General features: G+C 44.9%; 1 protein-coding gene across 18 annotated transcripts in view; it reads left to right on the top strand.

Moving 5' to 3' along the window:
• Nucleotides 1-26635, top strand: part of hgs (hepatocyte growth factor-regulated tyrosine kinase substrate) — a 41418-nt gene extending 14783 nt beyond the window's left edge. For 2 of the 18 annotated variants that reach the window (XM_084328406.1, XM_084328422.1), the window contains exons 7-21: nucleotides 1907-1975; nucleotides 2149-2273; nucleotides 6751-6853; nucleotides 7575-7673; nucleotides 8508-8606; nucleotides 9792-9830; nucleotides 9939-10151; nucleotides 13314-13527; nucleotides 14119-14291; nucleotides 14915-15055; nucleotides 15221-15313; nucleotides 18128-18305; nucleotides 22155-22288; nucleotides 22858-23031; nucleotides 24325-26635. In XM_084328406.1, the coding sequence (XP_084184532.1) occupies nucleotides 1907-1975; nucleotides 2149-2273; nucleotides 6751-6853; nucleotides 7575-7673; nucleotides 8508-8606; nucleotides 9792-9830; nucleotides 9939-10151; nucleotides 13314-13527; nucleotides 14119-14291; nucleotides 14915-15055; nucleotides 15221-15313; nucleotides 18128-18305; nucleotides 22155-22288; nucleotides 22858-23031; nucleotides 24325-24450 (1980 nt within the window). In that variant the 3' untranslated portion in view covers nucleotides 24451-26635. Of the gene's footprint in view, nucleotides 1-1906; nucleotides 1976-2148; nucleotides 2274-6723; nucleotides 6854-7574; nucleotides 7686-8507; nucleotides 8607-9791; nucleotides 9831-9938; nucleotides 10152-13313; nucleotides 13528-14118; nucleotides 14292-14914; nucleotides 15056-15220; nucleotides 15314-18127; nucleotides 18306-22154; nucleotides 22289-22857; nucleotides 23032-24324 lie in introns of all 18 variants that reach the window. The other 16 variants (XM_084328420.1, XM_084328419.1, XM_084328417.1 and 13 more) reach the window with 12 other exon arrangements.
• Nucleotides 26636-26783: the final 148 nt, after the last annotated feature.

The raw sequence follows: 26783 nt of genomic DNA, 5'->3' as shown, positions 1-26783 counted from the left end.
GTTTTAATGGGTATCACAGTAGTAAGTCCTACTGTAGAACATGACATATTAGCATGACATCTGATTTATTAATGCCAATACTAAAGATTAGGGACAAACGCAATTGGCACAAGTGTAAATCATGGATTAGTCACTCAGTTTTAACATCCGATTTAGCTCACCTTGTTAGTCTGCTGGCTGTGGATCCTATGGTCACAAGTTCAAATCACTCTTGGTTAATTTTTTTATTTTTTTTTTACGTTTAATTAATTTATCCACTCTGGTTGGATGGTGTGTATGTATATTTATGTATTGTGCTGTATAATGACAATACATTTATTTTGAATCGAATCTCATTTTCAAATCGCTACCTGTTGAGTGGATCACCATGGTGCAATGCAATCACCTCCGAAGCTGTCTGCCACTGTCGTGTCCATAGGGCAGCGTATCAATTTCAAAATGAGATTTGATTAAAATGTATTGTCATTATACAGCACAATACATACATATACTTGAACCAAGAGTGATTTGAACTTGTGACCATATGATCCACAGCCAGCAGACTAACGAGGTGAGCTAAGTCGGATGTTAAAACTGAGTGACTAATCCATGATTTACACTTGTGCCAATTGCATTTGTCCCTAATCTTTAGTATTGGCATTAATAAATCAGATGTCATGCTAATATGTCATGTTCTACAGTAGGACTTACTACCGTGATACCCATTAAAACAGTAATTCGAATAATAGAAGCCTACTTTGCTGGAATGATTCATTTCAAAGATGAATTGGATAATGCAGGCGCGAGCTGGGTGTAACTGGCGTAGATAACTTACCGGGGGCAAAACTAGCGTACGTCAGTGGCCAATCAGATCGCAGAACGCGGAAGCATAAATCCGTTAGGATAAGAATAGACGCGGCCAGGGCGCTTAGAGTCTCATGGCCGGTACATAGAGACTCAGAAGGAGCTTCTACCCCCAGGCCATCAAGATGCTCTGACTATGTATCAACACACATCTACATGCACACACTCACTTTAAACAAACACTCACCTTAACACTCACTTTAGACACTTTAACACTACACCATATTTTATTTATTTATTAAAGAGATTTGCACTACATCCAAAGTTTTTGTACCTCATTGTCTGCATTTTTACTTCATTGTACTTAGGTTGTACTTTAGTTTGTATAGTGTTGGGACTTTATCCCTCTTTTAATTTTTTTTTACTGTATGAAGCACATTCTCCAAGAACGTTAGCTCAGAACCAAGCATTTCACTGTAATAGTAAAGAGCTAACGTCTAGTAGCTCCCTCCATAAACTTCAGATGGTCAAAAATGCAGATGCCCGCCTCCTCACCAACACCCGGTCCCGTGACCACATCACTCCTGTCCTCCACTGGCTCCCGATCATGGAATGCATAAACTTCAAAATACTACTCACCTTCAAAGCCCTCCATAGCCTGGCCCCCCCCTACTTGACTGACCTCCTTCTCCCTTACCGCCCCACCCACTTCCTCCAGTCCTCTTCCACTGCTTCCTTCACTGTCCAGTCATCCAAACTCAAAAGTTTTGGTGATCGGGCCTTCTCACGTGCTGCACCCCAACTCTGGAACACCCTCCCTCAGACCATCAGAGTCTCTCCCTCACTCTCCACCTTCAAATCCTGTCTCAAAACCCACCTGTTCTCCCTAGCATTTAACCTTCCCTACCCATAACCTCCCTCCTCAAATCCTGTTGTTATTGTGCCTCTATGCTACTGTGTATTTCATATTGGTCCCTGTTTCCCCTGTGGTTCTATGTTTCTTTGTTGTTCTTTTCTTTCTGCCTACTGTCAGCGACTTCGGGTTACTGAGAAGCGCTCTATAAATTAAATGAATTATTATTATTATTAGTAAAGCGCTAACGTCTCTCTCTGTCCTCTCCAGGCCCCGGACTGGGTCGACGCAGAGGAGTGCCACCGGTGCAGAGTCCAGTTTGGTGTTATGACTAGAAAGGTAGGCTGGCCTTGGCTTACCCGGAAACTAGGCCACTGTGTCGCTTATTGAGTAACTAACACACACACACACACACTCACACACATACACACATCTATCTCTACAGTGTCTAGTCGGCCATCGGATCACTGCTCTCTTTTGAGCGCGCTTTCCGTTCTCCTTGGCCTCTCCAGCACCACTGCCGAGCCTGCGGTCAGATCTTCTGTGGGAAGTGTTCCTCCAAGTACTCCACCATTCCAAAGTTTGGCATCGAGAAGGAAGTGCGCGTGTGCGAGCCCTGCTTTGAGATCCTCAACAAGTGAGTAGAGAGAGGGAGACGTTGACAACGGAACAGCCGGAACTGGTTTGAATTCCGGTCTGTGTGTAAAGTATGCGCTGGATGATGATAATAGTCCAGCAGCTGTCCACTGCAATGTGAACTTACGCATTGTGCTTCGGTTGACCCGTCTCGAGCCTCGCCCCCTCTCTTCTTGATCCTCCAATCGCAACCGTTGCTTTCCTCAGAACATGCTTGTCCGAGGGAAGCAACGGTTGTGATTGAAGGATCAAGGAAAGAGGGTGGGGCTTGAGACGGGTCAGTTGTACATTTGTGCGAATGCAGTTCCTTTTCTTCCCTTCCCCATTCTTGTCTGAAAACACTCTGCTAGAAATACTGCACTCTGTAGCCTCAGAGTCTGCTTCTGTTTTCAGCTCTACTCTTCTATGCATGATCACTGTAAGCATTCATTGCTACTTGCTTTACGGCTAATGTTCTTCAGTCAGTATGCACTGCTTTGTTAAGGCTCACGATTTTCAAAATTATTTTAAAAAAATCGAATAGTTTATGCAATATCGTTTTGTTTTAAAAATATATTTTTACTGGCACCTACACTGTAGTGTATTGAGAGGGGACCCTATTAACTGTTACACTGCTGAACAGCATGCTGGGTACACCTTGCTAGCTAGCCAGCTAGCATAACAGTCTGCTAACAACTGGGAGAACAGAAAATAAAGATGAAGAAAGAGAGACCGGAGACGTTACATGGTAGCAACTTTATGTACGTTTGCCACGTTGTTTCACTAAGCTCACTCATTTCAAGCATCGGTGATGTAACGTTCACAATGAATGCTTTTGTTCCCGGAAATTCGCTAGCCTGGTCTGCTAGCCTTAGCTGTTAGCAATGACAGCAGCCGGCTAGCTAGCTTGTTGGATGATCTCACGTTCGCTATTAAGTAAAAACAAAACCATGCGTTAATGTGGAAGCTCAGACATTTCAAGCAACGATGTAACTTTCAGAATGAATGCTTTTGTCCGTGGAAATAACGTTAGCATGCTGCAACTAAAAATATCTAGCTGTTAGCAATGATGGCAGCCAGCTAGCTTGCTTGTTTGATTATGTCACGTTCGCTATTTAGTAATAACTAAATTATATGTTAACGTGGGGGCGGGGTCGATTAGTATTAAAATAGTTCCCAGTGACTATCGCAATAGTAATTTTGTGTGTTTTGCCCATCCTTAGTTAACCTCTTAACTCATTCAGAGCCACGCCCCTTTGACCATATTAGGGCTAGCATGCCAGTAAGGAAGTCAATGGGAGGTCAGGGAAATTTGCGAACGCCTAAACTATATCTTAAATTATGGCTATGGGTCTAAAACACCCCTCGCTTATCAATGACTTACTTGCAGTCAACATGTACGAAACGAATTGTTTTTTCATTGGTACATTTCCGTTTTATACCGTTTTGAATACGAGTATAGTTTTGGAGATTTTGGAGAATTCCAGAGAAATCCGCGATGATAGCCCTTTACTGGAATACACAAAACACGTCATTTTTCGGCTGATTTATGAATCGTTTTCAAATAAACGCTAGATTATCGATAGTATATGTGTATTTATGCACGCTAGAGAAGCGGGCTGAAAAATCGATTATCCATGCCGTGGATACGGCTAACGTTACGCACACACACACGTTGCGATGGCAGAGAAAAAAACATCTGATTAACCCAAGACTGGTAACATAGAGTCCTTACCTCAGATCAGAAAAGATTAATCCAATTCCTGATCGCCATTCCAAATATTGATCGCGTTTATTGATCCAACGTTATAGCACCAAAACACATAATCGAAAGCTGCTCCGAGCCTCCCCAGTGAATGTGGTAACAGATACTGCTTGTCCGAGATGGGAAAACCCCGGACCGGAGTTTTTCTCTGCACATGCCCACCCAATCCAATCCAATGATTTGCAATACCATCCGGGAGACGATAGGCGGCGGTATTTGCCCTTTTCGAGCTCAGACCCATTCCCAATGATAACGTCAGGCTGGATGGATGAAAAATGAATGGATATTGCTAATAAAAGAAATAACGATTACAACTCGGGTTTTCTCGGGTCTTGGCACTCAACGCATGGCGAGTTAACCTGACTAATCTCATGGTTGGCACTGAATGGGTTAAGCCAGAGCGGTCTGGTACCGGTATGAGATTGATATCACGCCAAAAATCCATCAATACAGAACGTATTAATTAATGTTGCGTTTCTTTTTCAAATATAGCCAAGATTAAAGACCCTAACCCTGTCAAAACAGCAGTCGATGTGTATATTTTCAGCACTATACATTTGTTAATTTTAAGTGTTATAAGTGAAATATGAGTTTATAGAAATCTCAGCGCATCCTCGCATATTGACGCGAGGACGTGGCGCAACCTAACTTGAGTGTAGTCTTTTGAGAGAAGAGATCCAGGGCTTTCGATGGGCTTTTGAATTTCTAAAAACTACACTTCCCAGCTCACGCCAGCCCCTGTCCAGCGTTTCCGTTAGCCGGTAATTACCGGTATTTGACCGGCAAAATCTGGTGAAGTCCGACATATCTAATCTCTCCGGTCATACTGTCCGGTGAAAATAATTCCCTCTAAACACAATTAGATTATTTGAATTGTATTAAAATAGGCTAAAATTAAATAGCCTATGCGATGAATGAAACAATCATTACATTTGTCGTTGCTTCACCAAGCAGCCGGTCAATGACATCCTGTGTCAGCGAGCTGGCAGCTGATATATTTACGTGAAGCATGGCTTGGCAGGGTGCAGTACTCCAATTCAGCCATTGGCAATTCAGCTGTTGGGTGGGGGCGCTGCTGACACCGCTGCTCTGCTCTGTCTGCTCCTGCTCCATGCTTCACGTAAATATATCAGCTGCCAGCTCGCTGACACAGGATGTCATTGACCGGCTGCTTGGTGAAGCAACGACAAATGTAATGATTGTTTCGTTCATCGCATAGGCTATTTAATTTTAGCCTATTTTAATACAATTCAAATAATCAAATTGTGCTTAGAGGGAATTATTTTCACCGGACATTATGAGCAGCAGCACCAAGTCGTTGGGAGGTGGAGATATACATCACGGCGCAAACCCACGATAATGTTGCCGTCTCTCTGCCAAATTTCTCAGTTCTTCGCTTGATATAATTAATACAAATGTCCAATATAACGGAATTCGTTAGCTCATAAAAATGTGATTATAACAGACTGCTGTTTATTAAGGTCGGGCAGACTGCCCACCGACACCTCAAGTCGGCAGCAGCACGCAGTCTCGAGGGACTTATTTTATTTGGAATATATTAATGACTGTATATACGCAAAAGTAGTCTAGTTTTAAGTTAAAATATTATAAATGCCTTGATGATGTCATTCTTTATATAGGCCTATCAATTGTTTTTAAGCTCAATAAACTCTGACCGGAATTTATCCCATTTGTCCGGTAGATTGAAATCTACCGGACACTCAGACCTGCAAAAAAAAATTCTAACGGAAACCCTGCCCCTGTCAATCATCTGACTTCTAGCGTGAAGCTTTTTTTCCCTCTAGTTTTCGTGATCATATCTCACGGGTGGAACAAACCTGAACGTTATTGCCATAAAATAGAACACAGTTAGTTTCTCTACCTTTCTGTGAACGTCTAGCAAAAAAAAAATTGCAATCTGAGAAAAAAATGGGAGAGCAATTTACATTATAAAAAAGTAACTGTACTTACAGTAGATTTCATTCACGGTTTTTGCTGCCCTGTCGGGGGCGCCTGGTGGTACTAAATCCAGATTGAACTCTGCCATTGGAAAGGGGAGATCTGGCCCGATCCATAGATGTGTGACTTGGCCATAATAAGGTAATTTATAGGCCTGATATTCTATAATCACATTTCAAATTGCATGTGTCTGGATGGCAGAATTCAGTACTATCTCTACAAAACCTCCTGTTAATCATCTGCCCTTTATTCATTTGCTTCAATCTTTTGTACACGTGATCTCAAGAAGGTGCTGAATGAGCTCGGTGGCAATTTTTCACGTCTGGTCAATGTTAGCATGGTGTTATTCACCGTCAAATATGGACAAATAAAATCGATATTCTCCTTTGGTTCATTACAATTTACTCAAGCCTAGTAACGGACACAATATTTCTGACACTGGGAATACATTCCCTGAGCTCCACAGATGTCTCTAGATACCAAGAACATGCAAATGACCCTGGTAGAAGTGGAGCAATCTTCCATTTACTTGGGTATGTATTTTTTGGCGAATTTCCTGAAAATATGGCTAGGGCTTAAGAGGCTTAAGGCTCACACAGTACTTCCTATGTTGCTCAGGCTTATTGCTGCTCTTTGTCTGAATCGGTATGGATGCACTGCTTTGTTGTTGTTGATGTTTGCACACTGCTTTTGACCACCTGCTGATTGACGCGGTTGTCTGTCCTCCCTGATCCCCTCTCCTCACCAGCCACCCCTCCCTCTCTCCCCCACCCAGGAAGGCCGAGGGCAAGGCCCCGTCCGCGGGCTCCGCTGAGCTGCCCCCCGAGTACCTGACCAGCCCCCTGTCGCAGCAGTCTCAGGTAGTGGTCCAAGAAACAGTAAGTGAATCTATGGCCACTCGCCGCTCAGCCAAGGGGCATCAAATTGACTACACCTTTCTTTAAAACGGAAGAGGCAAGAGAATAACAATTAAGAACAAACAAAAAAAAAATGTCTTTGTAACAGACGTCCAGAAGATAAGAGGGTGCCTCAAAATGTCTTTGTAACAGACGTCCAGAAGATAAGAGGGTGCCTCATCTTAAAAAATATATATATAATTGTATGCCTCGGAGTGTGATATTTTGATGCCCCCTGTCCCCTTGTCAGATTTTTATATTATAAATATAGTGGAGTAGGGATTGATTATATTTGTATTGGTTTACTCTATATATTCTAAATATAAGTGGAGTAGGGATCGATTATATTTCTATTGGTTTACTATATATATTATAAATATAGTGGAGTAGGGATCTATTCGTTTACTATATATATCATAATAAATATAGTTGATTTATTGGGGATCTCTGTTGACTGTAACGCGCTGAGCACAGCGGTCCCCTCGGACCCCCTCCCAGCGCTCCACTGGGAGCCACCTCGTCGTCGAGTCCCTCTTCCTGCTCTCCCCACTCTATATTGGAAGCGCCCCCCCTGTGTCCTCTCACCTCGCCCTGCTTACCTGTCCCTCTGCTGTTCCCCCGTCCCCGCCACCCTCCCTCCCTGGGTCTCGCCGCGCCCCCCTCACCCCCCCCCCCCCCCCTGTCCCCACCCCCGTCTCACCAGATGCCCCCCAAGAGGGATGAGGCCGCCCTGCAGGAGGAGGAGGAGCTACAGATGGCTATCGCCCTGTCCCAGAGTGAGGCTGAGGAGAAGGAGAGGACGGTGGGTCACATAGTAAGGAGATGCAACCATTTTTACAAATCGTGGTGCATGTTCACAAGGAGTAGCACATCTCATTGAGTCATTCATGTTTAACTACTATAGTTTACACTACTATGGATTATAGGGTTATATATATATATATATATATATATATATATATATATATATATATTAGTATATTAAAAATAATTAACTAATTAATCTCACAATTTTCTGTAATTAATCTAGATTAAAAATAGCATTTTTCTACTTAAGACCGAAGCTTGTAACAGATATTTACTTGAGTAAAATCATGGAATTAATGTAAAATCAACACAAAGAAAGTATATTTCGATTCAAAGACTATTTTAATACCTTTCTTTGAATACAGTTTCTCTCTGTGAAATACAAAGGTTCAACAAAACCATCAACATTGACTCAGCTAGACCTCTTTCTTATATCCGCGGCGCTAAAATTGAAGCTTTTCCACTCCATAGATTAATCTAGATTTAAATTAATCTCCAAAGTTAAAGCATTAACTTTGACAGCCCTAATATATATCTATCTGTAGATACTATAATCTACCTACTCTTACTAGTTACACTGCTGGCCAGTATGACTTACTAGTGTCTTTATACCTGTATCACTGTACATATTAATACTACAACTACATACATCTGATTACTGATTAGCACTATTACTCAGTAGTACTAATTTATATATTTTATATCCAGGTTAATCACCTGTACATTGTATAGTACTACTGTACTTTACTGTTACATTTGCACTCTGGTTGGTGACAGTACGTGTGTGTACTACTGAGACACTAACACTGGTGTGTTCATACGTCCACAGAGGCAGAAGAACTCATATTCAGTGTATCCTAAAGCTGACCCCACCCCGGTGACCTCCTCAGCCCCTCCGGTCAGCACGCTCTACTCCTCTCCTGTGGTGGTGAGACCTCTGCCCCTCTCTGCTCCTCTCTGATCTTTGCATCCATACAACTTTGCATGATGGCATGTACAATAATGCTGTATATACCATATATATATATATATATATATATATATATATATATATATATATATATATATATTTATTCTTACTGTATATATATCTATCCACATCTGCATATAATCCTTTTTACATATCGCTAGATACTATATCTGTACATAATATCCCTTACCTACTCTTACTAGTTACGCTGCTGGCCAGTACGACTTACTACATAGTGTCTATACCTGTATCACTGTACATATTAATACTACAACTTTTTTTTTTTTTTTTTTTTTTATTATTTTTTAAACAAACATATAAACAAACATGACAACACACGATAAGATATACAAGCATTAATTACAGTGCATATCCAATGAAATTACCATTTAGTCAAATGTCTTATACAGGATATACCCCTAATACCTGTTATCTAAAAACCTACACACATAGCTCTAGCTCGTACCCCCCCCTCCCGGACCCCCCATTGGATAATCCAACCATTATAACTTGTTCCTAACCAGACACTACCATTATATGCTAGCTTTTATTCTCTCCACCACTTCTAACCACATTGTCATTTTGGATTCATTGAGACCCAAAATTCTTGCTGTAGATATTTCTTGATAAATCACATCGAGATATGTAAGAGTCCAGACCTTCCGACAAATTTTTTCCGGTTGAACATCGTGATGCTATCAGCTTTTTAGCCACTGTGATACCGGATAAAACCAATCTCTTTAGCTGTGGAGGTACTGCATGTTCAAAGACATCATTCAACAGTAATACAGAGGGGTGTACAGGTATATTATAATTACTAAATTATAATTATTATAAGAGATTTGATAATTGCTGGGTCACTTCTTTCCAAAATATCTATCTAATACTACAACTTTGTACCTACATCTGATTAGCACTACTGCTCAGTAGTACTCATTTATATATTTTATATCCAGTTTAATCACCTGTACATTGTATATTACTCTTGCACTTTACTGTTACATTTGCACTCTGGTTGGATGCCAAACTTCTTCCTTTCTTTTGTACTGTACTTGTGCTGTGTATGATGACAATACATTTGTAAATGTAATCTAAGTAACGGTTGAATAGCAGTTGTGTGTTTTTTTATTTTGTTCCCTGCAGAACTCTTCCGCTCCGGCGGCTGAAGACGTGGACCCAGAGGTACGGCTGCCGTCTTGCGTGCCATCGGTATCGGGAGTCTAGTGTGACATCATCACTAATCATGACATTCTATGACATCACTAATGTGACTGTGTGATCCCATTCCAGCTGGCCCGCTACCTGAACAGAACGTACTGGGAGAAGAAACAGGAAGAAGCTCGCAAGAGTCCCACCCCCTCAGCCCCTGCCCCCGTGCTATTGGCTGAGCCCTTACCACCACCACCACTACCAATCAGCCAGCCTGTAGAAAGCCACGCCCCCGTCCCTGTCCCTGTCCCGGTCCCTGTCCAGGTCCAGGTCCAGCCAGTCAACATAGTGGAGGTATGCTGAGTCGTGGTGCTAAGGCAGGGTATCTGCGGGGTATTTAAAAGTCTTAATTCTCAATTCAAGGCCTTAATAAGTATTACAAAATCTTACATTTAATTTGCACAGCTATCTCCAGCCCGGTGGTCGGGAGATTAAATAATTAAAATATTAAATATATGAAATGTTTTTGTATTCAAGTACCGTAATTTTCGGACTATACGGCGCACCTGAATATAAGCCGCAGCAGCTAAGTCATACATAGCACAAGTCCCCTCCGGTACTTGAGGTAACAGCAGTCGCATCTTTTCACCTGCGCAGCTCGATCTCTCAGTGGCGAGGAGTAACGCGTGGGAGGCTCACGCTGCCCCCGACACTTCCTGATTCTACTGCGCAGGCGCACCAACCGACCTGTAGGAGTCGCTGTCCACAATGCCCGATCCCCACCCATCAGTTTCCCACCCCCTAATACGGCCAATGTGTATTAGTATGAACGACCAGCTAAACTGAAAGCAATGTGGAGCGCTGGGCTCGAACAGGCAAGCCCAGCGTCTCCGTCACTCGTGGCGAGCGCCTTGCCCACTACGCCACGTAGCCGCCCGAATGATGTGTACATATATAAGCCGCACTGGACTATAAGCCGCAGGTGTTTTAATGTTAATTACCATATGTAAGGGTTTGTGCACAGAGGGGATTGTCGGGAAAGAGATGGCTGTGTGAGGAAGCTCCCATTTATTAACATTTCAACAAACAAGTTGCATATTTGTAGGGCTGACCTTTTTTGGAATTCTAAGCTTCGGGGCCAAGATTTGATTTTAATTCGAAGCTTCGAAATTAAAAAAAAATATTTTCTTTTTATTAATATTTTTTTTTGTTTATGTTGTGGGACTTGTACGGCACTTTGTTCAACTTTGTCAGTGCTGTAAAGTTTAAACCTTTTTAAATATTAGACAAACAAAACACTTTGCTTTCATGAAATATTGTAAGCCGTCATTTGAGGCTTTATAAAAGCAGCACAATGAACACAAATCTGTCAGTGCCGAGTCCAACCTCATCTTAAATAACAAACGGCATTGCTTGTTGTAATTAACAAAGAGAGGCAGAGTTGATTTTGTATTTTTTATTTTTTTTATAATCGAATTTTATTTTCATATTCGAATCCCATGCCCATCAAACGAAGCTTCGAAGTGTTTAAGACAGCCCTACATATTTGCATAACGTATTCATTTATATATATTCAAGTGTTACCATTTAGTGCAATAGTAGCTCGACCCCCGCAGGGTCGAAAAATGGTCGCTATGTGTTTTTTTTTGCTAGTATGGTTGTAAAATTGGCATTCAATTTAGTGGTATTAAAAAGGTCTGGAAAAAGTCTTAAATTGAACTTATTGAAACTTGCAGATACCCCGTTATATGTATTTTGGAGATATTTCCTTCCAACCAGCCGAACTGAAATCGGAACACCCCAAATGACGTCCTGCCCTCCCCTCTCCTCTCGCCCACCCCTGCCCTCCCCTCTCGCCCACCCCTGTCCTCCCCTCCCGCCCACCCCTGCCCTCCCCTCTCGCCCACCCCTGCCCTCCCCTCTCCCCCACCCCTGCCCTCCCCTGCCCTCCCCTCCCCTGCCCTCCCCTCTCGCCCACCCCTGCCCTCCCCTCTCGCCCACCCCTGCCCTCCCCTCCCCCCTCCCCTGCCCTCCCCTCTCGCCCACCCCTGCCCTCCCCTCTCGCCCACCCCTGCCCTCCCCTCTCCCCCACCCCTGCCCTCCCCTCTCGCCCACCCCTGCCCTCCCCTCTCGCCCACCCCTCCCCTCCCCTCTCGCCCACCCCTGCCCTCCCCTCTCGCCCACCCCTCCCCTCCCCTCCCCTCTCGCCCACCCCTGCCCTCTCCTCTCGCCCACCCCTGCCCTCTCCTCTCGCCCACCCCTGCCCTCCCCTCTCGCCCACCCCTGCCCTCTCCTCTCGCCCACCCCTGCCCTCCCCTCTCGCCCACCCCTGCCCTCCCCTCTCGCCCACCCCTCCCCTCCCCTCTCGCCCACCCCTGCCCTCCCCTCCCCTGCCCTCCCCTCTCGCCCACCCCTCCCCTCCCCTCTCGCCCACCCCTGCCCTCCCCTCCCCTCCCCTCCCCTCTCGCCCACCCCTCCCCTCCCCTCTCGCCCACCCCTCCCCTCCCCTCTCGCCCACCCCTGCCCTCCCCTGCCCTCTTCCCCACCCCTGCCCTCCCCTCTCGCCCACCCCTGCCCTCCCCTCTCGCCCACCCCTGCCCTCCCCTCTCGCCCACCCCTGCCCTCCCCACCCCTGCCCTCCCCTCTCGCCCACCCCTGCCCTCCCCTCCCGCCCACCCCTGCCCTCTCCTCTCGCCCACCCCTGTCCTCCCCTCTCGCCCACCCCTGCCCTCCCCTCCCGCCCACCCCTGCCCTCTCCTCTCGCCCACCCCTGTCCTCCCCTCTCGCCCACCCCTGCCCTCCCCTCTCGCCCACCCCTGCCCTCCCCTCCCCCCTCCCCTGCCCTCCCCTCTCGCCCACCCCTGCCCTCTCCTCTCGCCCACCCCTGCCTTCCCCTCTCGCCCACCCCTGCCCTCCCCTCCCCCCTCCCCTGCCCTCCCCTCCCGCCCACCCCTGTCCTCCCCTCCCGCCCACCCCTGCCCTCTCCTCTCGCCCACCCCTGCCCTCCCCTCTCGCCCACCCCTGCCCTCTCCTCTCGCCCACCCCTGCCCTCCCCTCTCGCCCACCCCTGTCCTCCCCTCTCGCCCACCCCTGTCCTCCCCTCCCGCCCACCCCTGCCCTCCCCTCTCGCCCACCCCTGCCCTCCCCTCTCGCCCACCCCTGTCCTCCCCTCTCGCCCACCCCTGCCCTCCCCTCTCGCCCACCCCTGTCCTCCCCTCTCGCCCACCCCTGTCCTCCCCTCCCGCCCACCCCTCCCCTCTCGCCCACCCCTCCCCTCTCGCCCACCCCTACCCTCCCCTCTCGCCCACCCCTCCCCTCTCGCCCACCCCTGTCCTCCCCTCCCGCCCACCCCTCCCCTCTCGCCCACCCCTGTCCTCCCCTCCCGCCCACCCCTGTCCTCCCCTCCCGCCCACCCCTCCCCTCCCGCCCACCCCTCCCCTCCCCCACCCCTGCCCTCCCCTCCCGCCCACCCCTCCCCTCCCGCCCACCCCTGCCCTCCCCTCTCGCCCCCTCCAGCAGCAGTACCAGAACGGCGAGTCGGAAGAGAGCCACGAGCAGTTCCTGAAGGCGCTGCAGAACGCCGTCACCACCTTCCTCAACCGCATGAAGAGCAACCACATGCGCGGGCGCAGCATCACCAACGACAGCGCCGTGCTCTCCCTCTTCCAGTCCATCAACAACATGCACCCACAGCTGCTGGACGTCCTCAACCAGCTGGACGAGAAGAGATGTGAGTGTCTGTGTGTCTCTAGCTGTGTGTGTCCATGTGTCCAGTGTGGAAGTTCCCTTCAAGGACTTTTGTTCACACCTCCCCCCTGTATCCTCCTCCTCTTCCCCTCCCCTCACCTGGTCATCTCTCCCCCTGTATACTATCCTCCTCTTCCTCTCCCCTCACCTGGCCATCCCTCCCCCTGTATACTATCCTCCTCTTCCTCTCCCCTCACCTGGTCATCCCTCCCCCTGTATACTATCCTCCTCTTTCTTTCCCCTCACCTGGTTGTCCCATCTGAATTTTTAAATGTATAATTTATCTAAATGTATTGAAATTATATTATAACATATAATATACCGTAACCGATAGGGCATACTGACCCTCATTTGCACCTTTTGTTTACATTGTTTATTTTTCTCATATTTTTATATATTCAGAGTACGTTTTATTGTTTACACTGTTTATTTTTATTATAATTGTATTGCCTATATTTATATCTTTCTACTATTACCCTGCCCATACCTTTACCTCCCCTCCCCCCCATGCTGCTATGACGCCTGAATTTCCCCATGGGGGATCTCATCTTCACCCTGTGTCTGTCGTTGGCAGTGTACTATGAGGGTCTGCAGGACAAGCTGGCTCAGGTGCGCGACGCACGGGCAGCCCTGAATTCCTTGCGGGACGAGCACAGGGAGAAGATGCGCCACGCCGCGGAGGAGGCGGAGAGACAGAGGCTGATCCAGCTGGCACAGAAACTAGAGATCATGAGGCAGAAGAAACAGGTAGAGACGCAACGCCACCCCGAGGGGAAGATAACTATGTGGATAGACTGTGTTGTCAGTGACGCCACCCCAAGAGGTAGGATAGTTACATAGGTAATAGAACATAGAACAAAGTGCAAGTAATAATGACAAGTGATCACGGTACTAGTAGTGAACAGTAGTGAGTGGCAGGATTCAATCAGACAGTAGTAATAATAGTGATGATGGTATACATGGTCCAAACCGTAGTAACACACTGCACCAGAGTCCATGCAGTGTTTATTATTAAGAGTCAGTCAGTCCTAACAGTGTTTATTATTAAGAGTCGGATAATCCTAACGGTTCTCAAGTTCACCAGCCGTTAGTTCTTCAGCGATTGGCAGCAGTCTTTGTTATGAAAAACCTGGCTGAGATACCCAGGATATGGCCATATTAGCATATTTCCCATGCTTGTAAATGTCACGTTCACTGTTGGGTTTTGTGGTCTGTGTAAGTTCACAATGTTCATCACGTATATACACGATGAATACCGGGAATAATGAACTTGCGTGTAAAGCGCCTCTTCACGTCTTAGATGAACCACGTTAGGAGCTGGTATCTGGAATACTGTGCACAGTGTGACTGTCGGGTGTCTTGTGTTCCAGGAGTACCTGGAGATGCAGAGGCAGCTGGCCATCCAGCGTCTCCAGGAGCAGGAGAAGGAGCGGCATATGAGGCTGGAGCAGCAGAAACACACCATCCAGATGAGGGCCCAGATGCCTGCCTTCTCCCTGCCCTACGCCCAGGTACACACTCACCTCATGATTCAAGAGTTTTATTTGTCACATACACAAGACATGCAGTGAAATGTAGGTGGTCATGCCCCCCTGGATAGTGCAAAATACAAATAAATAAAATATGATAAGAGAAAAAGTCGTAAGAATAAAATACAATGCTAAATGTAAGAGTAGAAGGAGAAGGAGCGGCATATGAGGCTGGAGCAGCAGAAACACACCATCCAGATGAGGGCCCAGATGCCCACCTTCTCCCTGCCCTACGCCCAGGTACACACTCACCTCATGATTCAAGAGTTTTATTTGTCACATACACAAGACATGCAGTGAAATGTAGGTGGCCATGCCCCCCTGGATAGTGCAAAATACAAATAAATAAAATACGATAAGAGAAAAAGTCGTAAGAATAAAATACAATGCTAAATGTAAGAGTAGAAGTAGAAGAGGTAATAATATACATAATATACAAAGGGTTCGGGATATTGCAAAAAGTAGTTTTTAAAGTTACCTTTTTGGGGTGTATTATGTATGGGTGTGTGAGAGAGTGTAAGTGAGGATGTGTGTGTGTGTGTGTTCATGTGTGCTTGTATGTGGAGAAATCAGTATTGGGTGTTGGAGGCCTGGGGGAAGAAGCTGAGTCCGCGTCTCTCTGTTTTCGCTGTTTTTCCACTTGTTGATTCTGCTCACTCACGGCCTGGTCCAGCATGAGTCACTGAGTCAAACCTGGTTTGGTTTTTTAAACACTGGGAGACAAACAAACTCAGAAATGTAGGATATACCTGCCCTAAATTAGAAGCCGTTCATCTTTCAGAAAACGTATCTGCCTATTATTAAACATGTGTTTTACGTTTTAATTTCACGCCCCATTAATTTCCTCGCTGAGCCGCCTGGCGAGGTTACTTTGATGACGCTCTCCCTAAAAGGTTTTGAAGTGTGTTCTCAAAGAATGTGCAGGCGTGAGTAGAATGTGGTTTAGAAGGCTGCTATGCACGCTTTTATGTGTTCGCGCCTCTCCCCTATGCTGCGTAAAACTGCCGAAGTTGCAGGAAATATCGGAGTTCTTGCGAAGTGGGTTATATTATGCACACCCCCTCCCCATTTCACAGGAAATATCAGAACCACAGAATTAGTGGTTCTCGCCGCACTGCAGGTATGGTTGTTAAGATTATGTTAGATTAGGGCCCTAAAGCAGAGGGATGTTACAGATGTTAGAGATTATACATTTCCATGTAATAGTCACCTCAATATCATCCTAAACAAACGCGTGTAAAATGTTGAAATTTGTATATGTTTTTATACAGTTAAAACAGCCTGAGGTCAAATTGACCCCAAGGAACACCGATGTGTACAAATTGTGTACAGGACTTTGAAAACATATAATCATGTTAATTTTATGTTTACCCATTTGTCCTTGTTAATTAAATGAGGGAAAAGTCATGAAATAATAAGCAAAATAAATAATGTCAACCATTTATTTAGATATGTTAAACATTGAATGGGGTAAGGACAACAGGAAGGTTCACTGCTCTTATTCTTTCTGTTTTTTTATATATATATTTATATATTTATTTTAATGACAAATCTTTTGTCAATATCAATTCTCAATAATCTCAATTATGGCAATTTTATGCTAATTTTATGCCGATGTCTATTTTGTGTCTGCAATTCTTGCATGAAAGGTGCTATACAAATGAAGTGTATTATTATTATTATTATTATTATTATTATTATTATAATAGAACAACAACAGAAAACTACTCTGGTAGGAATGTGAATATAAACAAACACAAGCTGTTTACAAGAAAACTCGGTTGGATAGCTTTTTAAGAGCAACACACGGATGTTTAATGGGTCACATGGAGCCACTCCTGGCCGCGTGTAACTGTTCCGCAACAGTAAGTGACTTCCGGGGTAGGCCTGATTGGCCCCGACAGGCACGTGACGCGCAACTTTCTCTGCCGCGCGGCACGCTCCGCGGAGCCGAGCGGCAGAGCTTACGGAATTACGTAACCGTCCAAATACGCCATGACTCTCATTCGGCGCTATAGCTCACCTGGCAGAGCAGCGGTCCTGCGATCCTGCGGTCTGTTGTTGGTGAGTTCGAATCCCATCAAATCTTTTTTTTTTTACGTGATTTTTTTTTTAACGTGTATTCTTTCGCCGGTTAAGGTTAGGCATGGTTAAGGTTAAGGTTAAGGTTAGGCATTGTTTCGGAGTTGGTTAAGGTTAGAACGGTTAAGTTTAGGCGCTGTTAAGGAGCTGGTTAAGGTTAGAGTTTGTCTTAGAGAATGGCAATATTCTTTCTATGGTTAAGGTTAGGCATGGTTAAGGTTAAGGTTAGGCATTGTTTCGGAGTTGGTTAAGGTTAGAACGGTTAAGTTTAGGCGCTGTTAAGGAGCTGGTTAAGGTTAGAGTTTGTGTTAGAGAATGGCAATAGACAGCCTATTTCCGCGCGACAGCTCTCAGCAGCCTCGTTGCGCGTCCTGAGTTTGCCGCGTCACGTGCCTGTCGGGGCCAATCAGGCCTACCCCGGAAGTAACTTACTGTTGCGGAACAGGTACACGCCTCCTGGCCTGGAGGCTGAACAACATAAAGAGTCTGAAGCTCTAAAGATTTCACATCTTATTCATCAATGCATCAGACATTCTTGATTCTTAATTCATGTGTATTTAAATTAGATTAGATTCAACTTTATTGTCATCATAAAGCACAAGTACAGTACACCCCGAAAAGAAAGTTTGGCATCCAACCAGAGTGCAAATGTAACGGTAATATACAATGTACAGGAGATTAAACTGGATATAAAATATATAAATGAGTACTACTGAGTAACAGTGCTAATCAGATGTACAGAGTTGTAGTATTAATATCTACAGTGATACAGGTATAAAGACACTATGGTAGTAAATCGTACTGGCCCGGTAAGGGATATATATATATATATATAGTATCTACAGATATGTAATAAGGATTTATGTAGGTATGTATAGACAGATGTGGATATATATATACTGTATATGGTAAGAATAAATATATATAAGGTATAAACGGCATTAATTAATTCACGTGCGTGTGTTCTTGCAGATGCAGTCTTTGCCCCCCAACGTGGCGGGAGGGGTGGTGTACCAGCCCGGCGCTCCGCCCAGTTACCCGGGCACCTTCAGCCCAGCCGGCTCGGTGGAAGGCTCGCCCATGCACAACGTCTACATGAACCAGCCTGGCCAGACGGCACCGGGACAGTACCAGGCCATGCCCCCCACAGGTGAGGAGGTCAACCAGAGGGCGAACACCACGATAATCTGTACAGATCAATGGTCAAATAATCTGCAGTAGGGCTGCACAATTAATCGAAAGAAAATCGTGATCTCGATTCATAGACCTATGCAATCTCATTTCTAAATTCTGACTATTTAAAAAAAAAAAATTACATTTAAAACATTTTAATATATATATATATATATATATATATATATATATATATATATATATATATATTTTTTTACTTAACTTTTTAAAATTATGACAAAATAAGAATCGTGTGAGAGAATCGTGATCTCAATTCTTAGAGAGAAAAATCGTGATTCACATTTGAGCAAGAATCGTGCAGCCTACCTCCCCTCCCCTTATTTTATACAGTGTACTTGATGACGCTGCTATGATGGTCTCAGTGGAAGGGTTGGTGCGTTGCAAGGGTTAGCAGGTATTGCTACAGATCCTCTGTAACTCATACAGTGCCCTTGTGAATTATTGTCGCCATAGGTCAATACGAACAAAGGAAATGTCATTATTGTTTATCAGCTTTGTCTTTCACTCAAGATATGAGAGAAATCGAACCTTTAACCCTTTCACTACCACACTACAGAAGGTCAACCTTTCACTACCACGCTACATATGTTTTTTTTTTTTTTTTTTTATTATCTTTCTTGCCCTCCTTTTTCCCGATTTTTCTCCCATCCCACCCTTCCTGGTTGTTGCGTACTTTCCCCTACTGTTGGTCCGGGAGACCGGAGACTGTCACATGCTTTCCTCCGACGCATGTGCAGCCTGGGGCAGGCCAACCTGGCCGCGCAGGTTCTCACCGGGGAGAGTGTAGCGTGTGGGAGGCCACACTATCTCTCCTCAGATCCAACCCTCGCTGAGCAGGCCCCCCGACCGAACTGTAGGGGTCGCTGTCCACAACGCCCAGGACCCACCCTTCAGCTTCCCACCCCCTGATACAGCCAATTGTATCAGTGCGAGAGGACAGCCAAGCTGATAGCAACGCCGGGAGCTGGATTCGAACAGGCGAATCCTAGTGTCTCCCGGTGTTGGTGACGAACGTAACACTACAGATGGTTAACCGTCTGTAGTGAAAGGGTTAACCTTCTGTAGTGTGGTTGTGAAAGAGTTAACCTTCTGTATTGTCACAGTGAAAAGGTTAACCCTTTGGTAGTGTGGTAGTGACAAGGTTAATTGAGTTAAATTATTCAAAGAGAAAATGTTTATGTTATCAGGGACACCCCAAAATAGATATCCAGTGAAACATTGTTGTTGTTTTGTCTCTGTACTCTACACACGTTGGATTTGAAATGGAACAATGACTGTGAGGTTAAAGCGCAGACTCTCTTGATGGTGTTTTAACATCCATAACTGTGGAGGAATTGTAGCAGGGTCGAAATTTAGGTCGACCAACACGAACGAGTTCCCATCCTGAACTTCCCCACATGTCTGAGGTGATAAAGAGGTCCCTGCTGTACCTTGTTCACCAAGCTGTCAGTGTGTTTAGTCCACGTCAGGTCCTCTGACATGTTTACGCCAAGGCCCAAGGTCCCTGCAGTTACTCACCCTCTCCTCTAGGGGGGGGGGGGGGGGCTGTAGTTCCTCTCCTGTTTCTTCTGAAAGTCCAACTATCAGCTCCTTTGTCTCGCTGGCATTCAGGGAGAAGTTCGTTTCCTGACGCCACAGTGCCAAACGGGCCAAAAATGACATCCGACTATTTCTTCTAAAGAATCGCATAGTAGGTTTGAAACATTCAAATATCTATTATTGTGCATTATGTAACTAAAATAAATTACCTTTTAAGATCAACATACCTACACCAGCATACACATAGAATAATGTTGTCTCTCTCTCTCTTTACGTGAGATTGGTGCTAGATTGAGAACAGGCTGTCTTTCAGAGCGAGATCAAATTAATGAATGTTTACATTATATAGAGCAGACATTCATTTACAGCAACACGCCTCCGAACAAGGTGTGATAAACATAGAACAATATCTTTTCCTTGACATGATACGGGGAAATAGTACTCAACCCATTGGGGACCTGCATGACCCTTCTCTATTTCATTATTCAATATCAATATTCAAAAAGTTTTACCCTGAGAGATTAGTTACCAAGTGCTATTAAAAAAACTGAAAAGTAGGCTACTTACATTTAATCAATCAATCAATCAATTAGATTTATTTATAGAGCACACTTAACACTTTGACTGCCGGAAAACGCTTTAAAGCGTCATTCCCGGCCATGCTCAAGTTGCCGGAGGACGCTGTACAGCGTCCTTATATCAATATTTCAAAAATCTGCGATCGGATTCATATTTCCCCTCCGCTGGCCTGAGATCCACCAGGAGGACCCACTGAGCTCTCTGGCGGTTCAGGAGCGCCATCTGGTGGCCGATCGGCGCAATCGCCAAACAGGAAGTGCTATGGAGGTTGTGCTGGTCGACCATATTACTTCCGGGCACTCTGTTTGGCTCACAGGACTCGATCTCGACACAATACATAACGATCGATTGCCAATAACTCGATAAACAACATGATTTGGACATATATACTATTATACAAGCTGGAAATGGACCCGATATTTCTACATACCATAATAGGTAAATGACTGTTCCACGCTCATCGCCCAACGGCGCGAGGAGGATACGGTAAGATTCAGTGTTATTTTTGATCGTATTCCATATAAACTGTTATGATGAACATATCACCCACACTAGATGAATGATATAACGCTGCCCACGGAATTATAAACGATCCCCCGCCCATCCGGTCATCATCAGATCATACGTAGATCATTCTAGAAGTACGTCCAATTGAAATTTTGTATATCGCCCCGATTGCCATCAAACTGTATTTCATCATCAATATAATGCATTTGGGGCTATATATCACGTTCTGGAGAATGCTGCAGAAAGAGATGAAAACATACTTATACATTAGACCATACTTTACTATGAATATGTGAATGAAAAAGTTTAACGTTGCTACACAATGAACAATACATATAGGACTTTGAATGGGCCCTAATAATGGCAATGTAGCAATAGAATTTAAAAAGTTATAGCCCTGCAAAGAAGGGGAATTTCTCCATAGACAAATAGCGCTGGCAATCCAGTCATTTTCCGGATTTCTGGCCGGCACCCATAGTGTTAAACATGACACATGTCAACCAAAGTGATTTACAGAGGGTAGATACATCTAGACAACATAGAGACAACAATCACATCTCAGTTTTACGGGAGGACACACAAGCAAACAGGGCACGAGTCTGTGTACATCGGGAAATGCTAATGAGTAGAAGTGGGTTTTGAGTCTAGACTTGAAGGCATCTGTCGACATTCTTGATGCTAGAACTCTCAAAACGACAGCGTTGGCATAAAAAAAAGAAGGTAGGCCAGCTGTAGTTTACATAGCTTGCATACAACTTTGTCTCGAGGTTCCACAAGTTGATCAAAATCTGAAGTATTTCCAAACAGGGCTTTTTAGATTGAGCTCAGAGTGCAAATCACGTCTTCGTGACCGAGTTGGCGCGTTCTTCAGCTTCGCTAAATGAAAGTGACGTCGCGTGTCTCGTACGTCATGCAGCTCATTCAGGCCTAGGAGGGAAGTTGAGGGGACGTTTTTCAACAAGTCTATTATTAATTAGACTAGGATATTTAGTTGACGGCACCATGTTCTCCACCTCCTCCAGGTAGGTTTTCACGTCACAGCTCCGCACACTTGACGACGTTGCCGGAGCCGTGCTTGTCCACGCGGTCATGCAGTAGAGGGGCCTCAAAATGCATCAAATCAATCGGGTTCGTGTTAGTGATGCTGCGTTTTCATACAGCTTCTTCCTCCTTCCTCTAGATCCAAATATGGGCAATCCTTACATGTACCAGCCCGCAGGCACCAATGGGCAGCCTCCTCCTCCGGGCCAGGTCCCTCCCACCGCCAGCCCCGCCTATTCCACCTATCAACCCACGCCCACGCAGGGCTACCAGGTGAGATCAACTGGCTACATGGCCTGCTTTCATACTCGCTTCACTACTTGTGAGTAATGATGATAATATGCCCTATAACGTACAAGGAAAGAGTAATATATATATATCCATCCATATCTGAATATACCATACCTGCATATAATCCTTCTACCTACTTATGCACCTGCATATAACCCATATAACTCTGTATGATAGCATGTACAGTAATGCTGTATATACTGTGTGTATATATATATTTATTATTTCCGTATATATATATATACATTTATATATAAATGTATATATATCCACATCTGTAGATACTAAAGATACTATGACTTACTACCATAGTGTCTTTATACCTGTATCACTGTACATATTAATACTACAACTCTGTACTCTGTAGTACTAATTTATATATTTTATACCCAGTTTAATCACCTGTACATTGTATATTACAATGTATTTACTGTTACATTTACACTCTGGTTGGATGCCAAACTCCTTTTCGTTGCAATGTACTTGTGCTGTACGACGACGATACATTTGAAGTTGTAGACTTAACTCCTCTCGTCCTGTGTTCCATCCAGAACGTTGTCTCCCAGGCCCAGAGCCTGCCCCCCATGTCCCAGCCGCCCCCCACCAACGGCATGGGCTACATGACCTACCAGCCGTACGGCATGCAGAACATGATGCCGGGACAAGACCCCAACATGCCCCCCCAGCAGCCCTACATGCCGGGCCAGCAGCCCATGTACCAACAGGTCAGTCCCCTCCTTCCTGCTCGCTCCTTCCTGCTCCCTCCTCGCCAGGAATCATTCATTAGATTAGATTAAAATGTAATAGTGCTAATCGGATAATGGGTACAGTGATACAGGTATAAAGACAATAATTATGGTCGACTCATACTGGCAGTGTAACTAGTAAGAGTAGGTAAGGGATATGTACAGATATAGATATAGTATCTACAGATATGTAAAAAGGATTATATGCAGATATGTACAGACAGATGTGGATAGATATATATGGTAAGAATAAATATATATATATACGATATATATAGGATTATTGTACATGCTATCATACAGAGTTATATCCAGATGTATAAGTAGGTATATATATAAGGATTATATGCAGGTATATTCAGACCGATATGGATATAAACATATGCGTTAAATATAGATATATAAATGTATATTATATACACTATAATGCTGTTGATACCAATCATGCTGTTGGTAGAGTTCCAGCATCAGCACAATCCATGCTGTTCCTCGTGCTAGCTCCAGATAGTTAGCCGCAAACCAATACCAAGTCAATGGAGTCGCGCTTCTGTCCGTGCGAAGCTGACCGAGGCTCGCTTGAACTTTACTCTGTGTGCACTGTGGCGTAAATTCCAATGAGAGTCCTCAATCGGCTTGTCGAGACCGGCGCGTGACCCCAATGATGTTGTATTGATTCCTGGCCAATTATCTGGAGCTAGCATGAGGGGAGAGGATTCTACCAATCAACAGCATTACTGGGAAGTAAGAAAGAGAGGGCCAGGGTTACAAAAATCACAACTATCCCTTTAAGCCTTATTCACGTTGAACTGTGCTTATGTTAGAATCGGTAAGCTGTCTGGTAGGTCGTGTGGGACTGACCCAAGGAACCTATAAAAGGAGGAAGGGTCATCACGTCGAGTGTGGAAACTTTCAGTTTGACCAACATCGAGTTGAACAGGTCATTTAAACAGGTTATTACCTCGCATGCCAGAATCATTGGCAATTTGTGGCTTTGTTAACCAGCTACCATTTGATATATTGGTTGATGTATATTTCCTCAGATAGCTTGTATTGTCTTGAATTTGAATACAGGCTTCAATAGAACTGGCACCAAAGTCTGGCACCAAGCAGAGCATAGAACGCTGGTATTCTGACATCATGACCCTTCCTCCTTTTTAGAGTTTCCTCGGACTGACCAGGGAAGTTGTATTTACTTCCTGTAATTCTCTGTGTGTAGGCTATTTTTTACCTCTTAGCATCATCTATGCTCATTGTGCATTTGTCTGCGTGTAGATGGCTCCCCCTGGTGGCCCCCAGCAGCAGCAGCAGCAACAGCAACAGCAGCAGCAGCAGCAGCAGCAGCAGCAGCAGCAGCAGGTCCCGGGCAGCGCAGAGGCACAGCTCATCTCTTTCGACTGACCCGAGTGCGTTCCGGCCTCGACGCCGCCGGGGTCACAACACACTACACCCTCCTCCTCCTCCTCTCCTCTTTCCCTCTGTCTTCTGGAACGCTTGAGGATCCCTTCTGGAAAATACACCTGGTTCTCACCTTAACTTACCCGCCTCGCCGTGGTGTTGTGGCACAATTATTGTGATGATGTTACAGAACTCTGTCGCCCTGCCGACCAGCCGTCTCCTCCCGAAGCTAAGGATGGGTTACGGGTTAGGTGAGGGGGGGGGCATAGCCCAGAACCCACCCTGTCAATCACTTTGCTCTCTCCATCTCGGTCTCCTCTGATATGTATGTACTGTAGTATTTCCTTATAAAGAAATACAATTGCTGAAGCTCAAATAAATAGTCAGTGGTATTATAGAGTTCAAAATGAATATATGATACGAATTCAGAAGAAGAAACAAAAGAAGACCAGACATAATCGTCCCTTTGTCTCATATTTTTCTAAAGCAAAATTTGCATGTGTTTTAAATTTTTATTATTTTCTGAAATGGAAGCGAGCGTCGTGACTCATCCTTAGACTTTGAGCAGATTGACTGAGTGACAACTGTGTATCTTCTGTTTGAGAGACTGTGTGTGTGTGTGTGTGTGTGGAGGCAGTAGGGATGGGCAAAACTCACAAAGTTACTATTCAATAGTCAACTATTCAAATGCTAATCATGTTAACATATGATTTAGTTTTTACTCTACGAATGTGAGATAGTGCAACAAACGAGCTAGCTGACTGCCGTCATCGCTAACAGCTAGATATTTGCGAGTCGCAGCAGGCTAACGTTATTTCCCGGAGCAAAAGCATTCATTCCGAAAAGCTACATCGTTGATGCTTGAAATGTCTTTCAGTTTCCACGTTTAACGTATGGTTTTGTTTTTACTTAATAGCGAACTTGAGATAATCCAACAAGCGTGCTAGCTGGCTGCTCTCATTGCTAACGGCTAACCCTAGCGGACCAGGCGAACGTAAAAGCATTCATTCTGAACGTTACATCACAGATGCTTGAAATGTGTGAGCTTAGTGAAACACACGTACAAAACGTTTGCTACCATGTAACGTCTCCAGTCTCTCTTTCTTCATCTTTATTTTCTGTTCTCCCAGCTGTGAACAGACTGTTATGCTAGCCAGTGAGCTGTACCCAGCATGCCGTTCAGAGGTGTAATACACCGTGTAGTTGTCTGTAAAAACAAGGGAAATATTCACATAAAACTATTCGATTTTTTCATCATTTAACGACCGATCGAACATTCGACGCCCATCCCTAGGAGGCGGAGAGGCGCCTGAAGACGGAACGCACAGTGGACGCCCCTCGGAGGAAACGCACCAACCCACACCTCCTGAACGTAATCAATATCACATTCCAGTACGGTCCTCTGTGTCCCCCAAGCACACGCAGACACAGAGTAGCTGCGACGGTCGTCCCCATATCTTTTAGCTTCGCGGTGCACCGAGTGGGAACATGTTGAGTGCCTCTCTCTCACGTTGGCGCCCAGGTCGATAGGGCGTGGAACAGAATGACTGTATGGGAAAGGTGTCGACAGCGGTAGCCCGAAAGCTACTTATACCCGACAGAAGCGATCAGCTGTGGAAGTCGAGCAAATCGACGATGATGGCTTAGCTTAGTAAAGCCACGATCCGCTGCTCCAGACAACTTCTAACGCCGTTATCGAAGCGGCTTTGCGTATAACCTAACATGAAGCACTCCCACAATAGAACACGAATCGACTCGTTCTAAATGGACCTTTTCCGATGATTAACCGCAAAATTGGCGGGCGGGTGTCCAAAATGATGTGTATGGGTTTGTGACCTGAGCCGCGTCATAGACGAGGTTCTACACTGTAAGTACAAGGTGGTGGGGGGCCGCTTTCTCCAGTGTGTCGCTGTCTGTGGGGTCTCTATTTTGCAAAACACGTGAAAATGCTTGGTAGGACGGAGAAAAATGTTGCGCATGTATGTAACATACACCCAATCAGTGACTTCTGTAATCCTTAAACGCCATCTGTGAACTTCTTTATGCCATCACATTGATCTGTCTTTTGAGTTTTAAGTAATTTTAAGATTATATTTAATAAATATCTTGTTCTTATTGTCCACTTGCTTCACCATAGTTTTGTTTTTGTCTCGTACGGCATTATGTAAATAAAGAGGCTTACATTATATCCACATGTTGAATTACAATCTTTATTCACATTATTACATTTACATCTTGCCACATAAGTTAAGTATAAATGTGTTTGTTCTTCTTTTTACTAGTTTAAAGATTAGCACCTAACATTTACATCTGGTTTCTTAGCGATGACCAATGCT

This window comes from Notolepis coatsorum, assembly GCF_963971535.1.
Source record: "Notolepis coatsorum genome assembly, chromosome: 14".
NCBI lineage: Eukaryota > Metazoa > Chordata > Actinopteri > Aulopiformes > Paralepididae > Notolepis > Notolepis coatsorum.
This window is presented reverse-complemented; position numbering and strand designations above follow the sequence as displayed.